The 27011-nt window shown below is 36.7% G+C and overlaps 1 protein-coding gene across 1 annotated transcript in view; it reads left to right on the top strand.

Annotated features, from left to right (window-relative positions):
* The window catches only part of Smp_139810 (putative ubiquitin-protein ligase BRE1), a gene marked incomplete at both ends in the record, with an annotated part of 102191 nt that overhangs the window by 4515 nt on the left and 70665 nt on the right, over positions 1-27011 (top strand). The window contains 2 exons of the mRNA XM_018795245.1: positions 16428-16524; positions 25468-26132. Of these exons, the coding sequence (XP_018649577.1) occupies positions 16428-16524; positions 25468-26132 (762 nt within the window). The remainder of the gene's footprint in view (positions 1-16427; positions 16525-25467; positions 26133-27011) is intronic.

Raw genomic sequence — 27011 nt, 5'->3', positions numbered from 1 at the left:
TTTCGTCGTATTTGGGACTCATCAATTGAATGTACAGTACTGAGTTTGGGTTCTGTAGTGGACATAAACTCTGGGATGCAGGTACATATAGCTGATGAGTTTGAAATAGAACGACACGCCTGTCTTGGATTCCATTGCTAGCCACTGTCCATCTTTGTTTATAATGCTTGTGAATTAAGGCTATATCGAGGCAAAACGCCCAGTATGCATATTTACCAATAAAAGATTGTCTAGTTGCAGTCCTAAACATCAATGGAAAGATTCAAACAAACAATACTAAGTGAATTCAAACATCATCCCATTGTACAAGCAGGTGGTTATCAGGACTCATTAGCTGAGTAGATAACGCAGTGACGTTTGAAGCAAACGATACTGAGTTCGAGTCCCAGAGTGAACATGAACTCTGAGATGCAGGTACATCCAGCTGATGAATCCCGAATAGAATGAAACGCTTGTTCTGGATTCTACTACTAGCCACTATCCATCCTTGCTTATAATATCTTTCATTTTGTTTAAATTTCAACTTGTCTCAAATTAAATACAATAATAATTTGAGGTATCATATTCATCATGATAATTATTTGCTGAAGAATATTAACAGAATAACAACAACAACAAACAGCGATAACAAAGAAATTTGATCTTGTAAATCAACCAAAAACAAACAAACAAACAGTTGAATGTAAAACCGCCACTCTATCGCCGCCACCACCAGCATCATCATCATCATCATCATCATCATCATCAGCAGCAGCAGCAGTAGCAGCAGCAGCAGCAGCATCAACATCATCATTTATTTACATAATCATTTTTTTTTTAGCTTTTTTGTGGTTACCTAGTTAGTTTATTTATAATTTCAATTGTATCCATTTAATGAATTAAATACTATGGAGACAATAAAGAATATTGATCAATTTTTGAAGAATTCATCATTTATTGATTTTGTCCCTTCCTATGTACTGACATATAATAAGTGGAATGTTATAATTAATTACATAATAATAGTTTGTTAGGTAGACAAATAGATAGACAGACTAATGTAACTTGTACAATTTGTGGTTTTATCTTTATCAATAAACATTGCTGAATTTCAACTGATATACAAGGGGTTCTATAGAGATAAGTTTGATTTGTAGTCTGTATTTAATCACGACGAAATCTCTTCTATTGAAATTATGAAAAGATCTTAGACAAGTATTAGAAATCTGAAAGCACTGGATCTCTGTCGTGTCCACGTATGTGAAAGCTATGCGTGGTCTAGTTGTTCCAGGTTTACACTAGTTATCGAACTTAAGTTGGTTTGTAATTTCATTGAAACTCAACGATTACCAGAACCCTATACTGAACTATAATAATCAGATCACTAGTGCCTTATAGAGGTTTCAGTAAGAAGTCGCGACTTGTATAGTTCAAATATGTTATTTGTCACCAATGACAATGTATAATCATTGCAGTGCATATTAGATCGATTGGACATGGAATTGTACTATTGATTTTAATGTTAGATGTTCATTGTGAAGCATGAAGGTTTTAGGTTCGATTCCTGACGAAGTTATGGGTGTACACTAATCAGAAAGTAGAAATTATTGTCTTTGAGTTTTGAATAATTTTTCTGGTTAGCGTTTTTTAGCGAGTTGGTTTTCTACGGAATGGGGTCGCTAACTCCATGCCCAACCCTCCTCCTTTACCCGGGCTTGGGACTGGCAGTAGCCCCCGGAGGAGCTACAGGCTGAGTTGTCTTTGAGTTTAACTAACCGATAAACATTAAAATCAGTACAGTACTACTTGATCTCTCAGTAGTAATCTAATAGGCTACATTTTGTTTTTTTTTTCAGTCGAATTGTCAGTCAGGGGCTTACTTAACCTTTGAAAAATATGCCTGGAAATTTGTCATCAGTAAATATACGATTATTGTGATTGCTATTATTAGATAGGTTCATTTACGAAGACTGATTCCAGGTAAAGACAGTTTTCGACATGAATTAATACATATCTGTGTTGTGTGTGTGGATTGGAAAGATCCTGGAAAAAAAAGAAATCTTTGTTCTGTACTGATGAGTTTTCAGTGGTTCTCTAAATTATTTCAGTCCATGACAAAATGTAGATTCAAAGTGAATTGAACTCTTGAATTGTTGTAAAAGTTTGTATTCCAGGTGAATACTTTTTGTAATTTCAGAAAGGTGGTTTTGTGAAGATTTTAGTTAATGCTAGACCATCACAGAAAACCTGGAAGAACTGTAAGTCTGTTTTGCCCTAGTGTGAGACCCTTTGGCAGTGCATATCCACGATCCCGCAAGCAGGACTAGAACACAAAACTTTTGATCTCGGGGAAGAACCCCTAATATCTAAAATATTGAAGACATCCATCGATATTAATGTTTAACTTCAACCAATCCACAATATTGAGCGACCGACTGGCTTTATGAGATATTTCCTAGAGTTCTAGTGAAAAGCCATGACCAATGGAGTTCAACAAGGTCTATTGTGAGATAGTTACTCACTACCCAGTGATTGATCAATTGTAAATTTTAGTTTCAAATCATTAAAGGAATAAATCAAATGAATTTCACAGTCTATGGAATCACTTTAATTGCTTGCATTTAAAGTCAGTAACTGACAATGTAATGTATAAATAGATTCCTGATAGAAATTAGCTCTCTTCAATCTTCCGAACACTTCTTCTTATTTTCATTACCTTGTCAACTAACTATCGATAGGGAAACATTTATTTTATTTTATTTAAACACATAAATATTGGTACAAATGGACACCAGATATATATGTGCCACACAAATCTCATTTGATTTGTGTGAGGGCTGTGATACTACCCAGGTGCCCAAACTGAAGCAGGTGTTTTTCTTAAGGGGCCACACCCGGAGCCTTTGACCTAAATATCTGATCCACAAGACAATAAAGCATCTTAAGGAGATGCAGTCCTATGGTAGTTGATAACCAACGAATGATTCATAAGCCATTTGTTCCCTCAGGATACTGGAGCCAGCCCATGTGCACCATCGGTTTAGAATCAGGGTTTTCCAACTCTCCTAGGTGGACTATCCGTGTCCTTCAACCCGGTTAAATAGCCGGACATTCGCTTTTCGTCCTCTCAATTTCGTAAATAACACCCGTAATGTGAGAAGTCAGTGAGTAGGACTTCCTTGTCAGAGACCGTGTAAGGGCATTTCGAGAGGTAGAACGGACTCTTCTCACTCTCGGCCGTATCAGGTCATTTGCGGGCATAGGGAAACATTACTAAAATATAAATATCAAATCAATTTCATTATTCTATGGTTGAGTTGTTCTTTGTTTAAAGATCAAGTCACTATTCAGAACTCTTTGATCTAAAAAAAACAACAAACAAACAATAGATCATTAAAACTCTGTAGAGGTAATATGTGGTTAACATAAAAATTAGGCCTGTCTTAAATAATACGATAAGAAATAGAGGAAAATTATTAAAAGTCACGTTAAAATTATTGATTTCTTTATCTAGGTTTATATTTTATAAAGAACTCACAAAACCAAGGCCATTAGAATGAATTGACTTTACACTTGTGGAATAACTAAGAAGATCACTTCTATCTATAGTTATTTAGTACTGATGATGCTAACATGAACAACAAAAATGTTCTTCAATTAAGTCATTTAGTGTAGAGAACTCATTAGTGACTGGCTTCAAGAGGTTTTTCGTAGAGTTCTAAAGAGAAACCTTGACTAATGGAATTCAATCAGGTCTGTTGTGAGATAGTAACTCACTGAAGACAATAGTGGATATATCGCTCAATTTAATGAATCGGTTGAAGTTAGACATTAACACTGTTTGATGCCGACCATCTCATTGGTCTAGAGGTTAAGCGCAAGCACGACAGACTGATAGGTCCTGAGTTCGAATCTCGTGAAGTGGGATCGTGGATGAGTACTGTTGAGGAGTCCCACAATAGGACGAAACGGCCATCCATTGCTTTTTGGTTTTCCATAGTGGTCTAGCATCAATAATATCCACAATAAACCCCTTCTGATATTAATTAACATATGATCACTAGTGACTAGTTTCAAGAGGTATTTCCTGGAGTTCTAGTGAGAAGAAGCATTAACCATTGGAGTTCAATCTGGCTTGTTGTGAGATAGTAACTCACTGAAGACAATGATGGATGTGCCTCTCGAAGTTAAAGTTAAACATTGACACCGTTGGACGCCGACCATCTTAATTGTCTAGAGGTTAAGTGCTCGTACGCAAGACTGATAGGTCCTGTATTCGAATCTCGTGAGGCGAGATAGTAGATGTGCACTTCTGAGGAGTCCCATATTAGGACGAAACTACCTTACGGTGTTTTCAGGTTTTCCATATTGATCTAGCTTCAATTGACTGATGAACTCAACTCTATAAAATTATTAAAATCTCCACAAAACCCCCTTTTGATATTAATCAACATATGCTCACTAGTGACTAGCTTCAAGATGCATTTCCTGGAGTTCTAGTGAGAAGCAGTAACTAATGGAGTTCAAACAGGTCTGTTGTGAGATATCAACTCATTGAAGACAATGGTGGATTTGTCTCTCAAATTCGTGGATTAGTTGAAGTTAGATATTAACACCGTTGGATGCCGGCAATCTCAGTGGTCTGGAGGTTAAGCGCTTGCGTGCAAGATTGATAGGTCCTGTGTTCGAATCATGCATGTCAGGATCGTGAATGCACTCTGTCGAGGATCCCCTTACAGCAGTCCAGTGCTTCCAGGTTCTCCATAGTGGTCTACCTTCAATAATCTCCACCATAAACCCCTTCCGACGTTCAAAAACTATTTAAAAATATATTCAAAAGGTGATTAAAAGTGAAAAAAAAAGAGAAAACGAAATTAATTATTAATCATTCATAGAGACTGACCAGTAGCAGTCCTAAAAACATCAATGGAAAGATTCAAACAAACAATACTAAGTGAATTCAAACTTCACTCCATTGCACAAGCAAATGGCTATCAGGAATCAGCGGCCGAGTGGATAACTCTATGGTCATTGAAATGTAAAGTACTGGGTTCGAGTCTCAGAGTGAATATCAATTCTGAAATGTAGGTATATCCAGCTAACGAAACACTTGTCCTGGATTCCATTGTTAACCACTATTCATCTTTGCTTACCATTCATATATAAGTAAATCATTTAAAATCTCTAAAATCTTAATTGACTTATATTCAATTAAAATTAAAACAAATAGAAAAAAACAAAACTTGAACATTGAAAAATAAAAACATAATTGAAAAAAAAAGAATGAAAACAAAAATTAAATCAATTTAAACCAAAAAAAAAATTGAAAAAAAGATTTTTTTTTAGTTTTTTTTACATTGAATGAAAAATAAAAAAAAGATTAAAAAAAAACAAAAAAAAATTAAAAAAAAACAAAAAAAAAAAAGGTTTCGAATTATAAATCAGCATCACAATTTGTTATTTTCATAGTTGAAATCATGAATTAATTGAAGCTAGATAACCACCATAGAAAACCTGGAAGTACTGCTTGACGGCTGTTACGTCCTATTATGGGACTCCTCAGCGGTGTGTATCCATGAACCCGCCCTTGCGAGATTTGAACCTAGGACCTACCAGTCTCGAGCTAGAGCCCTTAAGAAAATAAAGAACTCTATTCTTGGCAAAATACTATTCCATTATTCACATATCTACTAAGTCCTGATAGCTACTTGCTTGTGTATGCTTATGAATTAGGGCAATATCAAAGGAATTTCAACTGTACACCTAGAAACATCACAGTACATAAAGAAAGGTTACTATGACACCACTTCGATCTGATATACTAAATAAAGTTAATCCATCTTCATTTAGCTAATATAAATAACCATTATTAGGTAACATTATAAAGCATAAATTCATCTTAATTACATTGATTTCCTGTTCTTTATAAGAAATAGATATATATGACTGATTCATTTATAAACAATTCACATATAGATTGTTACTATGGCAACATAATCAATAAAAACTCAATTGAAAGAAGACCAGTAATTATTGATCTTTAATTCTATTGAACAACTATACACATTGTTAAAATTACATTTGTATTCATTTGAGCTTAAAAGTTTCTTACGCCTAGTGTGATATTGGAATCTATATACATACCAACACAGCTAGATAAACAGTTTTATTTATTTATTTAAACATATAAATATTGGTACAAAGAGGCACCAGATACATATGGGCTACATAAATCTCATTTTGATTTGTGTAAGAGCTGTGATATTGACTGGGTGTTCAAACTGAAGCAGATGGTTTCCTTAGGGGGCCACACCCGTAGCCTTTGACTTAAATATGTGATCCACAAGACAGTGGAGCATCGTAAGGAGATGCATTCCTATGATAGCCGGTGACCAACGATTGACTAATACGCCATTTGTTCCCTGTGGACACTGGAACCCATGTGTACCATTGGTTTGGAATGAGGGTTTTCTAACTCCCCTAGGTGTCCATCAACCCGGTTAAAGCGTCGAACATTCGCTTTTCGTCCTCCCAATTTCGTAAACAACAACAATGCTACGAGAAGGTAGTGAGTAGGATTTTCCTGTCAGAGGCTATAAACCTGGATGGATAGTGACTAGAAGTGGAATCCATGACAAGCGTTTCGTTCTATTTGGGACTCGTCAGCTAGATGTACCTACATCTCAGAGTTGATATTCACTCTAGGACTCGAATCTAGTACTGTTCGCTTCAAACATCATCGCGTTATCCACTTATCTACTTGGTCGTGATAACCACTTTCTTGTGTAATGGTGTGAAGTTTAAGTTCACTTGGTATTGCTTGGTTAAGTCTTCCAATTGATGTTTAGAACTGCAACCGGTCAGTCTCTTATGTGTATACTGTGTATATGTGTATACCGTGCGTATTGCATCAATATAGCCTTAATTCACAAGCATCATAAGCAAATATGGATAGTGGCTAGCAATGGAATCCAGGACGAGCGATTCGTCCTATTTGCGACTCGTCAGCTAGATGTATCTGCATCTACAAGTTTCTATCAGGACTCAGTACCTAAGTTGATAACGTGATGGCGTTTGAAACGAACAGTACTAGGTGCAAGTCCTACAGTGAACATCAATTCTTAGATGTAGGCACATCCAGCTAACAAGTCCCAAATAGGATGAAACGTGCGTCCTCCACCATTATCCATCTCTGCTTAAGATTAGAAATGTTTAGAATAAATTGAAACCAGAAAGAAAAGGAAGCAAACCTTTTCCACTTTTCTTGTTATCTTTTTTTTTGAGTCACATTGTTTGTTTCCTGTATTTCTTCTCTTTTTGTTGTTTTTATTCCCTAATTCATTGAACTATAAAAACAAATAGAATTCTTTCTTTCCACTTTAAACCTCAACTGTCAAACAGTTTATTGATCAGGTTAAAATGAATGAAATATAAGAGTATAGGTAGAGAAAAGGAATACTGGACTTTGACACGTGATCAAAGTTAAACAACCTGGTAGCTACCTAGTTACAATATCTCTATGGATAACGAGTTAAGTTTTCTAAGTGAATGGTATTGAGTTCGAGTCTCGGAGTAAATATTGGAATATACTTTTACTAACAAAGATTGATTCAATGCAAACTTTGATATCGATAAGGAAAAATCTCAAATCCTTACATATTTTCAGAAGGGGTTTTGTGGATATTATAATAATTTTAACAGTTGAGATCATGAATCAATTGAAGCTAGACCATCATGGAAAACCTGGAAGCACTGAACCCCCTCTGATAATAATCAATATATGCTCAATAGTGACTGGCTCAATGAGGTATTTCCTGGAGTTGTAGTAAGAAACAGTAACCAGTAGAGTTCAACCTGGTCTGTTGTGAGATAGTAACTCACTGAAGATATTGTTGGATGTGTCGCTCAATTTCGTGTATCGGTTGGAGTTAAACATTAACATTAACGTTGGACCCTGACTCAGTGGTTCCAGTGGTCAAGCGCTCGCACGCGAAACTGATATGTTCTGGGTTGGAATTTCGCGAGGCGGGATCATGGATGCGCACTTCTGAGGAGCGCCGGAATAGGACGAAACGACCGTCCACGCTTTGCATATTTATCAACATTGACTGACTAGTAGCTTATAAAAAACGAATTAAGACTTATAGAAAGGTGAACGATGATTGACAACATTTTCTCTCTGTGCTTATGTTCGTTGATATATAAGTATATATGTACATATATATAATCTACAATCATCAGTAAACTGTTTTCAACCAATATCAAGATCAGAATTTTCCATACAAATGTCAAGACAGTTCTACTGTATGGGGAGGAAACTTGGAGAACTATGAAAGCCATCATCCAGAAGATACAAGTGTTTATTAACAATTGTCTACGCAAAATACTTAGGATTCGTTGGCCAGACACTATTAGCAATATTCTACTGTTATAGAGAACAAGCAAGATTCCAGCAGGTGAAGAAATCAGGAAAAAGTGCTGGAAGTGGATAGGGCACACATTGGGGAAAGCATACAACTGCGTCACAAGACAAGTCCTCATTTGGAATCTCCAAGGCCAGAAGATAAATGGAAGACCAAAGAACACATTACGCCAAGAAATGGAGACAAACATGAGAAGAATGAACAACAATTGAATAGAACTAGAAAGGAAGGCTCAAAACAAAGTAGGTTGAAGAGTACTGATCGTTGGCTTATGCTCCATTGGGAGTAACAGCCATAAGTAAGTAAGTACAATCATCAGTTATGCAATGTTGAAAAAAGTTAATCAGTTTAACAGTCTAAGACGTTACTAACAAACTAATTGGATCACAACTGACCTTCTGTAGGACTGAGATATTCACATTTATTTATAGTTAGGTATTGATTAATTTAATTCTTGTCTGATGCTTATTTCTGATCTAATTCTATCGACAAATATACATTGTGGCCAGTAATCTAAGTAACTCATAAAAGTTTAAAGTATCTTGTGATAATAGACGGATTACGACTGTAAACATGAAATCCAATGCTTTACCTAAGCTTTTTGATAGTTAACACTAGAAGACCGTTTTGTACTAGTATGAGACTGGTGATCAATGCATATTCACGTTCTCGCCCACGGGATTCGAACTCAGGACCTGTTGCTTTCGTGTGCTAACTCTGAGGAGTATCATACTAGGACGAAATGGTCGTTCAGTGCTTTCAGGTTTTCCATAGTAGTCTAGCTTTATTTTACTCATGAATTCAATTATTAAATTACTAAAACTTCCAAAAAAACACCTTCTTATAATATCTCACTTTGTATGTGTATAGTACAGTGATATTGAACCAATATAAGTTCAATACATGTATCCACATGTATGTAACATTGATAATTAGATGTAAAGAACTTTATTAGTTCTATATATAGGTATTCATTGATTAACAATAATGCTAATCAGTATTTATGCAAATATTGTCAACTTGATATGCTATTCATTATAGTTGATTGTACCTTTACTGTTAAACATATTCAACCTAAGGATAATAGTACTTGTATCAAGTTTCTATATAAATTCATAATAACTTTTTCTTTTCAATTAAAGTGTGTGTTTGAGTGAAAGGGTTTGTAACTAGGGTAATATGAGGATCCAATATTGTTTTGTTGAAGGGGGGTAGGGAAGGATAAAGTAAGAAAATTTAAAAACTCAGGATCTAAACTTTAAGTTTTCAAAATAAAGAGAAGGGTTTATGAAAATGGTTCACAGATGAACTCAATGAAGCTTTAAGAAGCTCAGAAAGTGCCATAGATATACTATTCATAGTCCCTCACACGAGACTTGAACTTAAGACTTTCAATTTCTCTCACAAACGTTTAACTTCTTGAACATTGAGTTAATATCTAACTTTACTAAATCAATAAATAAGGTTATGAATTGTTTTATTCTACTATTTAACTTAAAGAATAAAATTGACCTAATTAATCTATGCCAAAATATCTTGGAAAGAAATAAGAAAATATGGTTGTTGTTGTTGTTGCTGTTGTCGTTTTCTTTACTAACGTCATTAAGTTTTGTTCTCTACAAGTATTGACTAGAAGTAGACTCAAAGATATAGTTGATTTCTACCGGATCTATTGTTTTATTAAAAAAGAATTTTAAAATGTAGATACTATTGGAAGCAAACTATTATGGAGTATTTTCATAGTTGAAAGCGTAAGTCAATTGAAGTTAGACCACCAAGGAAAACCCAGAAGCACTGGACGGCCGTTTCGTCCTATTGTGGGACTCCTCAGTGGCAGTGCTCATCCACGACATCGCCTCACGAGGTTCGAACCACGGATCTACCAGTCTCACGCCAGAGCACTTAACCAAAAGACCACTGAGCAGTACATGTATGTACTCAGAGATATACATGAATTTTTTATAAATGTATGGATTTTCTTACAAATAAGTTTGATTTTGACTGTAAAATGGTATCCGTCAAACAATGATAACAGTTATATTCACTTGGTGTTGTTTATTTGTATCTACCTATTGTTATTTGGGACTGCACTTGATCAGTCTCTTAATGGCATATAAGCATCCTGTGCGGACTGCCTCGATATAGCCTTAATTCACAAGCATTGTAAGCAAAGATGGATAGTGGCTAGCAGTGGAATCCAGAATGCTCGTTTCGTCGTATTTGGGACTCGTCAGCTGGATGTAACTGTATCTAAGAGTTGATGTTCACTCTCGGACTCGAACCCAGTACCTTTTGCTTCAAACGTCATCGCGTTATCCACTTATCTATTGAATCGTGATAGCCACTTTCTTGTGCAATGGGATAAAATTCTAAATTTACTTGGTATTGTTTGCTCGTATCCTCCCATTGTTGCTAAGGTCTGCGATTGATCAGTCACTTGTTGGCATATATATGTATCCTGTACGGATATCGCCTTAATTCATAAGCTTTATAAGCAAAGATAAGTAGTTTATAGTATATTGTATTCATCAATCTATTAATACAGATTAAATGGTTTACGCCCATACAACAAGACATAGTTTATTCATGCAACAAGTTAATTGATTAATGGTATTATACTACTTATAATGTTATGATTCGTAGAAGAATTCAAGAGTTCTTAACCGGTTAAAATAACAATCAATAAAGACCAGTTACTCTTGATTGGATAATTCTCACTTAATTCAATCACACTACACCCTAAATGTTTTCTTTGCTGTATAGATAATCAGTATAGATTTGTGGAGATTATTAAGTTTTTAATTGACATCTTCATAGACCCATACTGATTATTATTATGTGCCTATTAGTGACTAGCTTCTTAAGGGAATTCTTGGAGTTCTGTTGAGTTCTGTTGTGACCAGGGGAGCTAATCCGTGTCAGGTAGAGACAGGTATCTACCTCAGTACAATGAAAATTAGTCGCGCAATTTCGTGGATTGATTGAGGTTAGACATTAACACCATCGTATGCCGGCCGATCAGTGGTCTATCGATTAAGTGCTCTGGCGCGTGACTGGTAGGTCGTGGGTTCGAATCTCGCGAGGCGTTATCGTGGATGCGCACTGCTGAGGAGTCCCACAATGGGACGAAAAGGCTGTCCAGTGGTTCCAGGTTTTCTATGATGATCTAGCTACAATCGACTCATGATTAATAACTCATACAATTACTATAATATCCACGAAAACCAATTCCGATATATTTCATAACTGAAAATTCTATAGTGCTATTAGTTGTTAACCTGATATTTCCTACTGATTTATTTACCCTTATAAACAACCATTTGTTGATTTGGTTTTCTAAGCAATTCCCGTTTTTCTTTCAAAAACATCTTCATCAAATTATCATAGCAAGAATCATTCATCCAGATTTTCTTTTAGGTCAATAGAACTAGGTCAAAAGTTATGTACATCGGAAATTTATATAAAAATGAGCAATTTAAAAATTTCTCAACTTAAACCTAATCTTGTTAGTTGAAATCATGAATCGATTGAAGCAAGAGGACAATGGAAAATCTGGAAAACACTAAACGGCCGTTTCATCCTATTATGGTACTCCTCAGTAGTGCGCATCGACGATCCCGCCTCTCGAGATTCGAACCCAGGACCTATCAGTTGGATACTGGCTCAGTGGTCTAGTGGGTAAGCGCTCGTGTGCGAAAGTGATAGGTCCTGGGTTCGAATCTCGAGAGATAGAATCGTGGATGCGCACTGCTGAGGAGTCCCCTACTAGGACGAAACGGCCGTCAAGCAGTGCTTCCAGGTTTTTCATGGTGGTCTAGCTTCAATTGATTCGTGATCTCAACTAATAAAATTACTATAATATCCACAAAACCTCTTTTGATAATAATTAAACTTAATCCCTTATTTTATCATGGTCATAGTATTATTGATTGTACAAATAATCAGTGACTTGTTCTCATCTAAAAACAAAATAGCTTTTGTATATCACTTATCTGTTTTCAGTTGTATAATATACTTACTTACTTACTTACTTACTTACACCTGTTACTCCCAATGGAGCATAGACCAATGACCAGAATTCTCCAACCTACTCTGTCCTGAGCCTTCCTTTCTAGTTCTATCCAGTTTTTGTTCATTCTTCTCATATCTGTCTCAATTTCTCAGCGTAAGGTGTTCTTTGGTCTTCTTCTTTTCCGCTTCCCTTCACGATTCCAAGTTGGCACTTGCCTCGTGATGCCGTTTGGTGATTTTCTCAATGTATATTCTATCCACTTCCAACATCTTTTCTTAATTTTCTCATCAACTGGAAGCTGGTTTGTCCTCTCCCATAAAACAACATTGTTGATAGTATCCAACCAGTGAATGTTGAGTATTTTGCGTAAACAACTGTTTATAAATGCTTGTACCTTCTTGACGATGGATGTAGTAGTTCTCCATGTTTCATCTCCGTATAGAAGGACTGTCTTTCGTATTCAAACTTTCCACTGAAATATATATCATTATTCTTTCTACATGAATTTTCATCTTTTTCATAATACTTATTTCACCACAACACTCTTTGAACTTACCATAGTTTCTTAATAGGACCACAGGAATCAGGCCTCTAAGTTAGTTGCAAGTCGGCATATGGTGATTTATTCGTCTATGGCAGATATTGATGTCGTTTCGCTTTGTAGTATTACATTATTGATAGACTTTAGTTCAATAACCATTGAAAGTTTAGCAAAGATGCATAGTGACTAGCACTGGAATCCACGACACAAGTTTCGTCCTGTTTGGCACTGGTCAGATGGATGTACCTGCATCTCAGAGTTGATGTTTAAACAAACAATACTAAGTGAATTTAAACTTCATCCCATTACACAAGAAAGTGGTTATCAGGACTCAGTAACTGAGTGAATAACGCGATGGTTCTTGAAGCGAACGGTACTGGTTTCGAGTCCCAGAGTAAACATCAACTCTGTGGTGCACGTACATCCAGCTGACGATTTCAAAATAGGACGAAACGCTTGTCCTGGATTCCACTGCTAGCCACTATCCATATTTGGTTAAGATGCTTGTAAATTAAGGCTAATACCGAGGTAATATGCATAGTATGCACATATGCCAATAAGAGATTGACCAGTTGCAGTCCTAAACATCAATGGGAAGATTCCAACAAACAATACTAAGTGACATTGAAAGTTTAGTTTCCATTTAGATGTTTATTTCTGAAGAATCTCATACTAGAACGAAACAGCCATATATATAAACCACAGGAGTTGGATTTACTTATGCTCAAATTGTTGTATGTCTATATATTAGTCAAGAGGAAAGAATAGGGGAAAGGAGTCATAACGCATTGTAGTACAACATTTTGTCCATTATAAGTACTGAACTAAACTTTTCATTCAAAGTTATTCATTATCCATTTGTGTGTGTATGAACTTCCTGTTTTCTAGGTTAGGGAAACCTGTATTGTTATTATCTGTCAATCAATGGAGGAATGTTGTTAGAGTTAACCAGTAAACAATATGATTCATCCATTATTATCAGATAAGAGAAAGAGTTATTTGTCACTTATGGAATTATTAAAAGTAAGGATACAGTAGATAGATTTTTTTCTGAAATGTGAAGACCTCCAATCACTGTGCTGATGACATATGAAGAGTTGAATTATTCTCATCAACAGCAGTGGATGATCGTCGTGTTACATCTACAAAATGACTACAGTTGAAATTGTACCGTTGGACATCTAACTAGTGGGTTTAAGAATTATGAGTTAGCTGAGAGACTTTCAAGTCTCAGATATGACTACTCGTAGGTTCATAGGTAGGCGCTTCCCCAAATTAACATCGCATAGTTGTCTAGTGCTTCCAACTTTTCAGTGGAACTTCAAGTAAGATCAGTTCGTTACGAAGTTGTGATTGATAAAAATCAGCTTCTTTTAGAAAGAATAATAAAATATGAAAATGAAAGAGATTAAGTAAGACTAGTAAGCATGACTATTATTGAATTGAATAGACCATAGAAACTTTGTTAAACCTAAATATAGTTTTAACCGATAAATAAAAATACTTATTTTTCTAGTTTAGAATTAATTTCGAGGTTAGGGTTTGACCGACAGGCATGAATGTTGTAGGTTCGATTTGTACTTACTTGCTTAATTACGCCTTTTACTCTCAATGGAGCATAGGCCGCCAACCAGCATTCTCCAACCCACTCTGTCCTGTCGGATATTATTTTCATGTATCTCATACAGTGACAAAACAACTCAATACTTCTTGATTTTTACTATTTGTCTAACTAAATACAATCTGTGATGAAAAACTTTAAATCTAACAATCTCCATCATTGTTATAGGCAGAGCTTCGTAATAGCTAGCATTGTTCTCCAGATGGAGTGTTTCGCCATATTATTGACTCCAAAACTCCTCAAAATAGAAGATTTAATTGATGCAACTAAACAAATGTCAGACTTATTGAGTTATTTTGCCTTAGTGCACATCTACGGTCCCCTACCCGGAAATCGAACACATGGCCTTCGGTCTTGCGTACGAACGCTTAACCTCTAGACTATTAGGCCAGCATCAAACGATGTTGATGTCTAACTTTAACCAGTCCACAAAATTGAACCAACATCCAGCATTGTCTTCAGTGAGTTACTACCTCACAGCAGATACGGCTGAACTCCATTGGTCACATCTTCTCACTAGAACTCCAGGAAATGCCTCTTGAAGCCAGTCATTAGTGAACACATGACGATTATTATCCGAAAGGGAACTTTTGTGGGGGTTGTAGTAATTTAATAGTTAAATTCATCAGTCGATTAAAGCCACACCACTTAGGATGCTGACTCAATTATCTAGAGGTTCAGCGTCCTAGCGTGAAACCGAAGGCTACGGGTTCGAACTCCGCCGACAGGATCGTGGGTATATACTGTTGAAAAGAAAATTAATCAGAAATGTATCTTAGTTCGTTTTTGTATTAAGTGATCACTAATTAGTGATGTTTGTATTTGTAATCATCAGGAGATTGATACTGTCTATTTCATCTAACCTAACCCTAATTTACAACCTGAAAAATTTCCATTGAACTGTTCAAGTAGTGACTGATCATTTGTAGAGTTTTCTGATGACTACTTCCAACCACTTAACATAGCTCAATTCACTTTGCTAAGTGAATCAAGTACAGAATAAATTGATTCTTTTAAACGTAGATTATAATGAAATGTCGGCTTCTCATTTAACAATAGATTGAAGTATGGTTCATATGTGAAGCTAGTGACCAAACATGAGTTCATTTCATTTTAACTAAACATTCTACAGGGAAATAGATGTTTTTTTGCGGACATCTTATTGAGCTATTTAATTATGGTTGAAAGCGTGAGTCAATTGAAGTTAGACCGCCAAGGGAAACCTGGAAGCACTGGACGGCTGTTTCGTCCTATTGTGGGACTCCTCAACAGTGCGCATCCACGACCTCACCTCGCGAGATTCGAACTCAGAACCTACCAGTCTCGCACAAGAGCACTTAACCGATCTCCTGATAATAATAATAATAATAATAATAACAATAATCATATGCTCACTAGTGACTGACTTTGAGAGATAAATCCAGGAGTTATAGTGAGAAGCAGTGACCAGTGGAGTTCAAACCACGTCTGTTGTGAGATATCAACTCACTGAACGGTTGCTCAACTTCATAGATTGGTTGGAGTTAGACATAAACACCATCGGATGCGCACTGCTGAGGAGTTTCACAATAGGACGAAACGGCTGTCAAGTGCTTCCAGGTTTTCCCAGATGGTCTAACGTCAATTGACTCATGCTTCCAACTATGAAAAGACAAAACCTCCACAAGAAAACCGTTTCTGATAATATTTAATTATGACTTGATTAGACCAAGTCGAATGAAAGTCAACCATATTACTTTCAACTACTTACAAGTAGTATGTAACCATTTCTTGTCATTACTTCTCTTTCAATTTATATATGTTGTATATATATATATTGGAAATTCACTCCATTATTTCTTAATGTTGTAGAATAATGGGAAAATACCAAAATCAAAGAAACCAAAATTACTTACTAAAACTGAAAGGACAAATGAGGTAGTTACAGTGACAACAAAAGTTATAGAAGGTAAGTAACAAGTTGGTTGTTTTATAAATTGGTCTGATGTGTGACGAAATCTCAGTACGGATATAGAAGGCTCGTCTAGCTTTTCATAACTTGCGTCATTTATGGTGTAGGTGAGATATCCATCTAGCATTCAAAGGACGGGTTCACTGCGCAGCAGTTCGTTCCCTTCTACTTTATGGCAGTGAAACATGGCCGATAGGAGTAGAGGATATTTGTAGGCTACTAGTATTCGATCATTGGTGTCTTCGACGCATTGCTCGTAAATCCTGGGACCACCGGGTAAGTAATGCAGTTGTTATGAAATGGGTACTAGGTAAGGATGGCAAATCGATTGATGAAGTAGTGAAACTTGATCAGTTGAGATGACTGGGACACGTGTTACGTATGCGCAACCACCGACTGCCCCGACGTGCAATGTTTTATGATGTAGGAGTAGATTGAAAGAAAGCAAGGGGAGGCCAGACCAAAACGTGGCACAAATCCATGAAGTCAATGTCAGTTGGACTGAGCCATGTTGGTAGGTGTAGACTACCTGGTCGGGATGTGTGAGATGATAGCGATCGATGGTTAGAGACCTTGAATGACATGGCCCAAAATCGTTTGCAATGGCGAAGGTGCATTCATTTTTTGTGTTCTGCCAAAGTCTAATCTTCTGAATTCTTCATGTCCTTATCTTTTTTCTCTTTCCAAATTTACTTCACTGGATTATACTCCCTAAATAACATCTTCAAACCTTAATCTTTCCGATTACTGATTATATTTTTACTACTTCTACCACTATGGAATTTGAATCGACAACTGCATCTCTGTGTTAATTTGGCATGGCAACTCGAACTGATGTGCATAGTTATGAATTTCTACGTTGTGATTGACTGACCGACTGCTTAGTTTATATTTGTAAGCACTCTGATGCTATCATATCTGTTATGTAATCCGTTCAAATATATGATATTTCGCGATGCATTTTGTAATCAAGAATGAATCATTGAATGAAAGTAGACTTTCATCATTACCTGATATAAAGATTGAGCTGTACTATTCAGATTGTAACGTTGAAGCCCATATAGTGTCTGGTTCTCTTGTATGTAGGGATTGATCTGTACTGCTCGGGTCAAGCCTGAGGGCGGTGTCTGATTCTTCTGTTTGACAGGATTGAGCTGTAATGTTTGAGTTTTCACGTGAAAGTTTGGATAGTGTCCAGTCCTCCTGAAAAGCAATGTTAAATTACCCTACCCCACAAGGGTATATTATATGACTAATAACTGTATGATTTTAGGTTTACTTCGTACTTTTGTGTGAGGAAATATTGGTGAGATTATAATTTATGAACGAACCAATGGGATTTAAGATAACAAGTCTTGGATTTTGGCGCGAAATTCACTCACTCGTTTGACTAAATAGTGTTTTGAGATTTTAACTGATGTCAGTTCATGATAAAAAACCGCAGATCGAATTCCTAACCGTAACTATCAATTATGAATCATAATCCTTATTCTTCAAACTACTTTATAACTCTCATTCAGTCCTAGTACGTTGGTAGACACTCAGAAGATCACCGTGGCGTCACTCAAAGATCGTTTACTAGGTATAATCTTACATAAATTTGATTACTTATTGAGCAATGATAAATGTCATATTTGTTCAGTTCTTTATGATGATCTAATTCTGTAAACGAAGCTGTAAGTCGACCACTGATATACTATGTTATGATGCTAAATGTTTGGTGTTAGGTGGTAGGAATTCCTTCATGACTTGTATTCGAATCCTATAGGTAGAATCAATTTCCTCAAGATTACAGTTATGCTTTAATATTTAGATTCAGCTACTAATAAATCTACCCTACTTTATGTAATACTGTACTTGGTAGAATGTTTCAAATACAGCATTTTATTATTCTTGTGAACAGTTCATCCAATAAGCAAAGAAGGGTAGTGGCTAGCAGTAGAATCCACGACTCGCGTTTCATCCTCTGTGGGACTATTCAGCTGGATGTACCTGCATTCCAGAGTTGGTGTTCATTCTAGAACTCGAATACAGTACCATTCGCTTCACACGTCATCGCGTTATCCACTTCGAGTCCCAGAGTGAACATCAAGTCTAAGATACAGGTACATCCAGTTGATGAGTCTCGAATAGGACGAAACTTTGTCTTGAATTCCAGTGTTCGAATTTGTTGAAAACCATTACATATCTGGACAGCATCATTGGTGAACACGGTGGATCTGATCCAGATATGAAGGCGCTGATCGGCAAAGCAAGAGTAGCATATTTACAACTGAAGAACATTTGGAACTCAAAACAACTGTCAATCGACATCAAGATCAGAATTTTGAATACAAATGTCAGGAACGTTCTACTGTATGGGGCGGAGACGTGGAGAACTACGAAAGCCATCTTCCAGAAGATAAAAGTGTTTATTAATAGTTGTCCACACAAGATACTTCGGATTCGTTAACCAGACACTATCAGCAACATTCTACTTTGGAAGAGAACAAACCAGATTTCAGTGGAGGAAGGAATCAGGATGAAGCGCTGGGAGTGGATAGGACACATATTGAGGAAATCATCCAACTGCGTCCCGAGACAAGCCCTCACTCGGAATCCTGAAGGCCAAAGGAGAATAGGAAGACCAAATAACACATCGCGCTGAGAAATGGAGACAGATATGAGAAGAATGAACAGCAATTGGATAGAACTACAAAGGAAAGCCCATGATATTGTGGGTTGGAGAATGCTGGTCGGTGGCCTATACTCCATTGGGAGTAACAAGCGTAAGTAGGTAACTAAGTAAGTTCGAATTTCTCCATGTGTGGAGAAGAACGATGAAAGCTCCACGACCAAATCGTCCATCTCAGAAAATAAAACTCCTTCAAAATGTACCAACATATGTTTCGAATATTCACAAGGTTTGACGTAGTATTTCATTACACTATTTTCTAGTCTTTCTTTAGAATCCTTTAACATTACCAAACATATGACATTGAATGAAGCAATCAATTCTATTGTACATAATGTTATCTTACAATTGATGACGTAATAAGTCACATTTACAAGGAAAACATATGACAAAGAAGAAAAACAAGCTGGTCTGTTGTTTTGGTTGTTTTCAGAGATACTACTAACTAAATAATAGTAGTAGTAATAGTTGGAATTTACGTATTGATGACGAGTCTAATCTTAAAATAGAATAAAAGATCTATTACTAGAATGTTTATTCATAAATCCATTTCTTCTTGTTCAAATTTTGACGATCTGTGTGTATGTGTGCGTACCAGGAGTGAGGCAGTTACCAAACGGTAGGGAGTATAAACCATAGGATGGTGATTCAGTGGTTTGAAAGTTGAGTACTCACCACAAAATCCATAGGTTTAGGATTCGGTCTCTGGTGTGGGAGTGAGTATACGATGTTTTACAGTGTCACACAGAAATGAAAGACATATCCAAAGCTTTTCAGTTTTCAATGGTTATCTAACTAAAGTCAGTTGGGGTTGTATAACCTATAATTGTCAATACTTGTTTTCAAAGTTCAAAGTGTTAGTCAATTGAAGCTAGTCCACCATGGAAAACCTGGAAGCACTAGACGACCGTTTCGTCCTATCATGGGACTATTCAGCAAATCTAATCCACGGTCCCGGCTTGCTAGATTTGAACCCAGGACCAACGAGTCTCGCGCCACAGCCCTTAACCAACAGACATACTGAGCAGGCATCCGATGGTGTTTATGTCTAACTCCAACCAATCCACGAAGTTTAGCAACCGTTCACCGATTGTCTTCAGTGAGTTGATATCTTACAACAGACGTGGTTTGAACTCCACTGGTCACTGCTTCTCACTAGAACTCCTGGATTTATCTCTCAAAGTCAGTCACTAGTAAGCATATGATTATTATTATTATGAGAATGGGTTTTTGTTTAGATTTGGAATTTTCATTTTTGAAAGCTTGAGCCGATTGAAGCTAGACTACCATGTAAAACCTTTAAGACATAAATGCCATCGGATGCCGGCTCAGTGGTCAATCAGTTAAGTGCTCTTGTGAAAGACTGGTAGGTCCTAAGTTCGAGTCTCGCGAGATGGGATCGTGGATGCGCACTGCCTAGGAGTCTCACAATATGACGAAACGGCTGTCTAGTGCCTCCAGGCTTTCCCTGGTGGTCTAACTAGAATTGAACGCATCTTGGATTCCATTGCTAGCCACTGTCCATCTTTGCTTAAAAGTTTTTTTTCGTTTCGAATGAAAGAATCGATAAGCATGTTAATAAGACCATGTCTGTATAATGTATACATAAGGACTACTACTACTTACTTACACTTATTACTCTCAATAGAGTATAGGCCGCCGACCAGCATTCTCCAACTCACTCTGTCCTGGAGTAGTGATCAGTATAATATTCAGATTGGTTTCTTACCAATCAACGTGTAGTTATTTAAAATGAAATATATAGTGGATTAGTTTTGTTTCATTTCGTGTTTTCTATTTTGCGCTATATGTTGATTAAGAGTATAAGTGTGTCCCTAATAAGTCTTTTAATTGAACACTAGATTCGGTTTCCTAAGCTCTTCTAGTAACCCACAGGCTAAGTCTACATAGTGACTTGAATACAAGAGAAAAGGTGCGAAATATGTAAGAAACGTTTTACTCTAAGCTTTGGTGATGTAAAAAAAAGTTCTAGGGTATTTCTAGCATTTTAGATGGACTTCCGGAAGGCTATTCAACATAATAGCAGTATAGGGAACTATCCAATCAGAAACTCGACATGTGACTTTTCACTTTGTAGATGTTTCTGGTAAAACTTCTATTGAATATTGATTAGATAAGATGCTTCACAGCGTTGTCATAGCCTCTTTGGCTTTCTTTTTGAAGAGTTTGTTAGATGTCTCTAACTGCCCCAAATAACGCAATTGTAACGTTTTGTGTTTTGAATGACCATGGTTTAAATTCTACATAGTCAATTGAAGCTAGACCACCATGGAAAACCTGGAAGCACTGGACAGCCGTTTCGTCCTATTGTGTGAACGGTGGCTAAAACATCGTGGATTGGTTGAAGTTAGACATTAGCACCATTGAAAACCGGCTCAGTGGTCTAGTGGTTAAGCGCTCTGATGTGAGACTGATATGTACTGGGTTCGAATCTCGTGAGGCGGAATCATGGGTGCTCACTGCTGATGAGTCCCACGACAGGACGAAACGGCCGTCAAGCAGTGCTTTCAGGACTTCCATAGTGATCTAGCTTCAATTGATTCATGATTTCAACCATGAAAATACTGAAATCTCCACAAAACCCCTTCTGATTATTTATATTTGCATGGAGTTGATTAATAATATAACCTGGTAACACTTTTCAAACTTATTCACTTATGAGATAGTAACAATTTGGTTGATTCAAATAATGATTGAGATAATGTTTATTTTATGTTTAGTTACTAGGTGAATGATAACTTGAACTTATGACTGTATAATTGACTGTTCTAAGGCCATACATATGTATATTGAAATATTATAAACAGTGACATAACATTGAATGATTACATGGTGAGATTATAATGTAAGGACGATCTTTGAGCGACTCTAAAGAGTGATCTGGAGAGTATCCACCCAATAACTAGGACCATGTGAAGGTTATAAACCAGTGTGTAAGGAATTCGAATTATGTTTTACATAGTTAATAGTTAAGGTTAGAAATTAGATTTAGGGTTCTTATTATGAATTGACATCAACTATAATGTCAAAAATTTATTGATGAGGGAATTTCGAGCTAAAACTGGAAACCTGTCACAGTATCTAGTTTTCATGTACAATCGATTCACAGAGGATTTTAGAAAAGACGTAACCATTATGCGGTTACAATAAATGGGACTACTAAGAAGTTCCTTTATTTGTAATTGCAGTAATCAATTGACTTGTAGACTTTGTGCATACTACCGTGATGCTGTCCTTCGATGTAATATATGTTGAAGGAAGACATTTGCTAGAATAGGAACACTTATCGCTAGATCCAGATTGAGACTAAGGTATATTATAATAATCGTCGCAAACTGTATAATAAAAGCATCAGTAACATTTGCAACATTTGCAGATGTTGCTGAATCTTCGGCTGTTCAGTGGTATGAGTATTGTAGGGATATATACGTAATGAAAATGACAAATTTACACAACCGGAGTATATACAAACAATGATGAAACTATATGGTCGAGGCTGAGAGAGTTTTTGCCACCTCATTATGTCTCCAGAGACCAACTATTATGGAGTCATATGGATGAGCTCGTCTACCTTATGCATGACGATTTTAGAAATTTTGAGCCTCTTTCTAACCTTGACAAGTTTTTGGACCACTCACTCTCACTACTTACTCTAATTCTTTGGTGTTGTATAATTTATTTTTACTCTATACTAACTGTCTTCTGATTGGCTAATATTTCTCAAGGTCAATTGAGATTCGTTCAAAGGTCGTCCGAACACGTTACTAAGATGCGTTTGTATCATCATGGCTACTGATGTTCCATAATGGATTCAAATCGTGATCATACGGTGATGCGGTCTAATACACTACTAATTAGCTATCAGGGAATGAACTGTCCTCCTGTATGACTGACATATTTATATAGATTGATCACCAAGTACTAAACAGTGTCTTTTTTATCAAGCTATTATTGGTGACCGAATTCTATTGATCAGATAGGATAGGATAGGGTAAATAAATAAAGGTCTCTTTCTTTCTAATTTCAGATGAGTTTTACATTGATTGATTAACATTTTTGTTATCCATCAAGATAATTCCCTCCATGTTTTTTTATTCTGTTGCGTTGTGTTTCATGTTTACAATTGGACAAGTCAACAAAACCTATGAACATACACACTTATACACATATGACAGGAAGATTGTTAAACAATTAAAACATATTCCTAGTAACATTTGATTATATGAATTATCATCAGAAGGGGATTTTGTGGAGATTTCAGTAATTTTTCATAGTTGAAATCATGAGTCATGAGTTAGACATTAACACTGTCGGATGCCGGCCGGCTCAGTGGTCTAGTGGTTAAGCGTTCGTGCGCAAGATTGATATGTCCGGGGTTCGAACGTCGAGAGGCGGGATCATGGGTGCACACTGCTGAAGAGTCCCACAATAGGACGAAATGGCCATTCAGTACTTTCAGGTTTTCCGTGTTGGTCTAGCTTCAACTGACTCATAAGAATTATCAATAAATCAGTGTTCGACAGACTATATTTTATTCCCTTTTCTAACGATTATCAATTTTGATTGAGATCATGAATCGATTGATGTTAGACCACCATTGAAAACCTGGCCTTTTCGTCCTAGTATGGAATTCTCCAGCAGTGCGCATCCATAATTTCGTTCGAGGAAGTTAGACATTGCCTGCTTTGGATGCCGGATCAGTGGTCTAAGCATTTGAGCGCGAGATCGAAGGTTCTGGGTTCGAATCGCACGTAAGGGGTCTTGGACGCGTGCTGCTAAGGAGTCCCATACTAGGATGAAATGGCCGTCTAGTTCTTCCGAGTTTTCAGTGGTGATCTGACATCAATGTATTCATGATGTCAATGCAATGTTTTATGGCGTAGGTGTAGGTTGGAAAAAAGCTAGGGGCGGCCAGACAAAAACGTGACGCAAATCCATGAAGTCACTGACAGGTGAACTGAGCCATGTTGGTAGGTGTAGACTATCTGGTTGGGATGTGCAAGATAATAACAACCGATGATTAGAGGCCTTGAATGACATGGCCTAAAATCGTTTGCAATGGCGAAGGTGCATCCGCTATTTATGTTCTACTAAATTCTTATCTTCTGAATTCTTCATGTCTCTTTCTTTTTTCTCTTTCCGAATTTATTTCACTGAATTATACTCCTTGAATAACATCTTCGAACCCTAATCTTTCCGATTACTGCTTATACTCTTACTACTTCTACCACTAAGAGATTTGAATCGATAACTGCATCTGTGTGGTAATTTGGTATGGCAATTCGAACTGATGTACATACGTACGTACGAAGTTCTACGTTGTGACTGACTGATGTCAATCAAAAAGTTAACAATTTTTATAACCCTATTCTGATGATTATCAATTTGACTGTGGTACTTGTCTTTATTCTCTACAGTTTAGCTAAATAAATAATTTAGAAAAAATCAGATCTTAGTATGAGCAGTTTGTAGAGATTGTTGAGTTCAATGGTCAAAATCGTGGATTGATTTTATTTAGGCAGTCACTGAAGATCAGGATACCTAATCACAAATTGACAAAAGATAGATATGTGATAAAATGTATGCCTAATCAGCGGTCAAAAGTTTAAGCATATAACATAACGACTAAAGGTGTTGAATCATGTCTCTAGTGTGGACTTAAGTGTGCACCACTGTGGAATTCCTTACAAGGAAGTAGCATTTACCCAGCGCTCCCTAATAGTGTAAACCATAAGGTTCTTCAGTTAATTTCATATGATGTTCGTGTCAGTGTTGAATTCACTTAAGACAATCTACAAGATTGAATGAAATTCTTTCTTCTTTGAATCAACCAATACAAGGAACTATAGATTTACGTAGCTCTAAGAGGTCCCTTAAAATAAATCTTACTTGAAAGAGTGTTGCTCTGGTTGTTAGAATGTGCATTGACCTCGTGACTTCCAAAAAATTTCGGCTTTCATCATGAAGCGTCCTAATTATTCCTTCAACTCCCAGGGCAGAGTTTAAATGGTTTGAATTATTTTTTTGATCAATGTTTTTTTAACAAATTAGTTTTTCTACGGGATGGGATCGCTAACCCCATGCCCAACCTTACTCATTTAACTAGGCTTGGGACCGGCAGTAGCCCCCGGAGGAGCTACAGGTAAAGTTTTAAAATAAATCAGTCTAACCTTTTTTGTTCATATATCCTTACAATAATGTCCAAAGACAATGTAAAGTATTCACTACTTTATTTCCACAATTAGACAAATCTGAACCACCTGCGACAACTGAAGAATCCGTCAAGAATCATGTTACCCCAGTTGAAAGTGAAACCATTAAAATACGATCACATATTTCATTGCTAGAACCAGCTCCATCAAGTTATGAATTACCTAAACCATTAACTCCATCACCTATTAATATTTCATCACAACTCATTAAACCAAGTTTAGATCAATCTAAATTTACTACACAACTTATCATTAATAAACCAACATCTGGTGATAATCATATAGCACAACCAGTTGATCCTGATGCTCGTGAATTAGCTAGAGGTACAACAAAACCAGCGACATGGAAAGATTTACATTGGGCATTAATTGGTAAACGTAATTTAATCAATGATGAATTAAAAGTTCGTGCATTATTCTCATGGTTATGTTCAATACCAGTTGGTCATATACCATTTTTAACATATGATGAAATAGAACAAGCTGAACGTGATGGTATTCAATATGCAAAAGAAGCATTATCGAATAAGTTGAAAAAGTTAAAAACAGATTCACCAGAATTTGTACTTAATGAAATGGCTAATGGTAAAGCAACATATCTTCAAGTGAGTTATAATTCTTTATTTCTTTTTCTTATGCTGAAGGAACTGATGCTCACTGATGGATTCGATCCCGTATCACCTAGCTTCATAGTCAGAGATGTTACCTTGTAGACGCCGCACAAGTCTCATTCGATTTGCGTGAGGTCTGTGATACTAATCAGGTGCCCAAACTGAAGCAGGTTGTTTTCTTAAGGGGCCACACCCGGAGCCTTTAACTCATAGGTCTGATCCACAAAGCAGTGGAGCATCGTGAGGAGATGCTGTTTCATGGTAGCCGGTCACCAACGATTGGTTCATATGCCATTCGTTCCCTAAGGATCGTGGAGCCCATGTGCACCATTGGTTTGTAATCAGGGTTTTATAACTCCCCTAGGTGAACCTTCAGTGTCTACCAACCCAGTTAAAGCGTCGAACATTCGCTTTTCGTCCCCTCAATTTCTTAAACAAATATAATGCTGTGAGAAGGCAATGAGTAGGACTTCCCTATCAGAGGCTATATACGTGTGGCTATGTGAGAGCATTTGGAGAGGGAGAGCGGACTCTCCCCACTCTCGGCCTTACCAAGGCATTCGGGGGCACCTTGTAGACGAGTGCCGAATTGCACGAAACCTGCGTTCAGGGTATCTTGTCGACCATATTATCTCAACATAGTGCACGCAATGTTGAGTTGCCCAGACTAGTGGCCACATTGCAACTTTGTCGATAGGATTCGATCCGCACTAAGAAGCACCTGACACACTCGACATTGATTACCACCTACTGATCAATCAATTGTAAATATTTGAAAAAGTATTTGGTATTGAGCTACAAATTTCGATTTGTCAACGTTTATTTATCTAAATCATTAACGTTTACGTCGTACATAATACAACTTGACAACTAGTGAATGAAGCAACTGCAATGCAGACTAAATTAAGCTTTTAATCAATGGGAGATGGAAGTCTATCTTAGTTTCCTTCTGCTACATGGTCTGAG

Source organism: Schistosoma mansoni, chromosome 2, assembly GCF_000237925.1.
Source record: "Schistosoma mansoni strain Puerto Rico chromosome 2, complete genome".
Lineage (NCBI taxonomy): Eukaryota > Metazoa > Platyhelminthes > Trematoda > Strigeidida > Schistosomatidae > Schistosoma > Schistosoma mansoni.
This window is presented reverse-complemented; position numbering and strand designations above follow the sequence as displayed.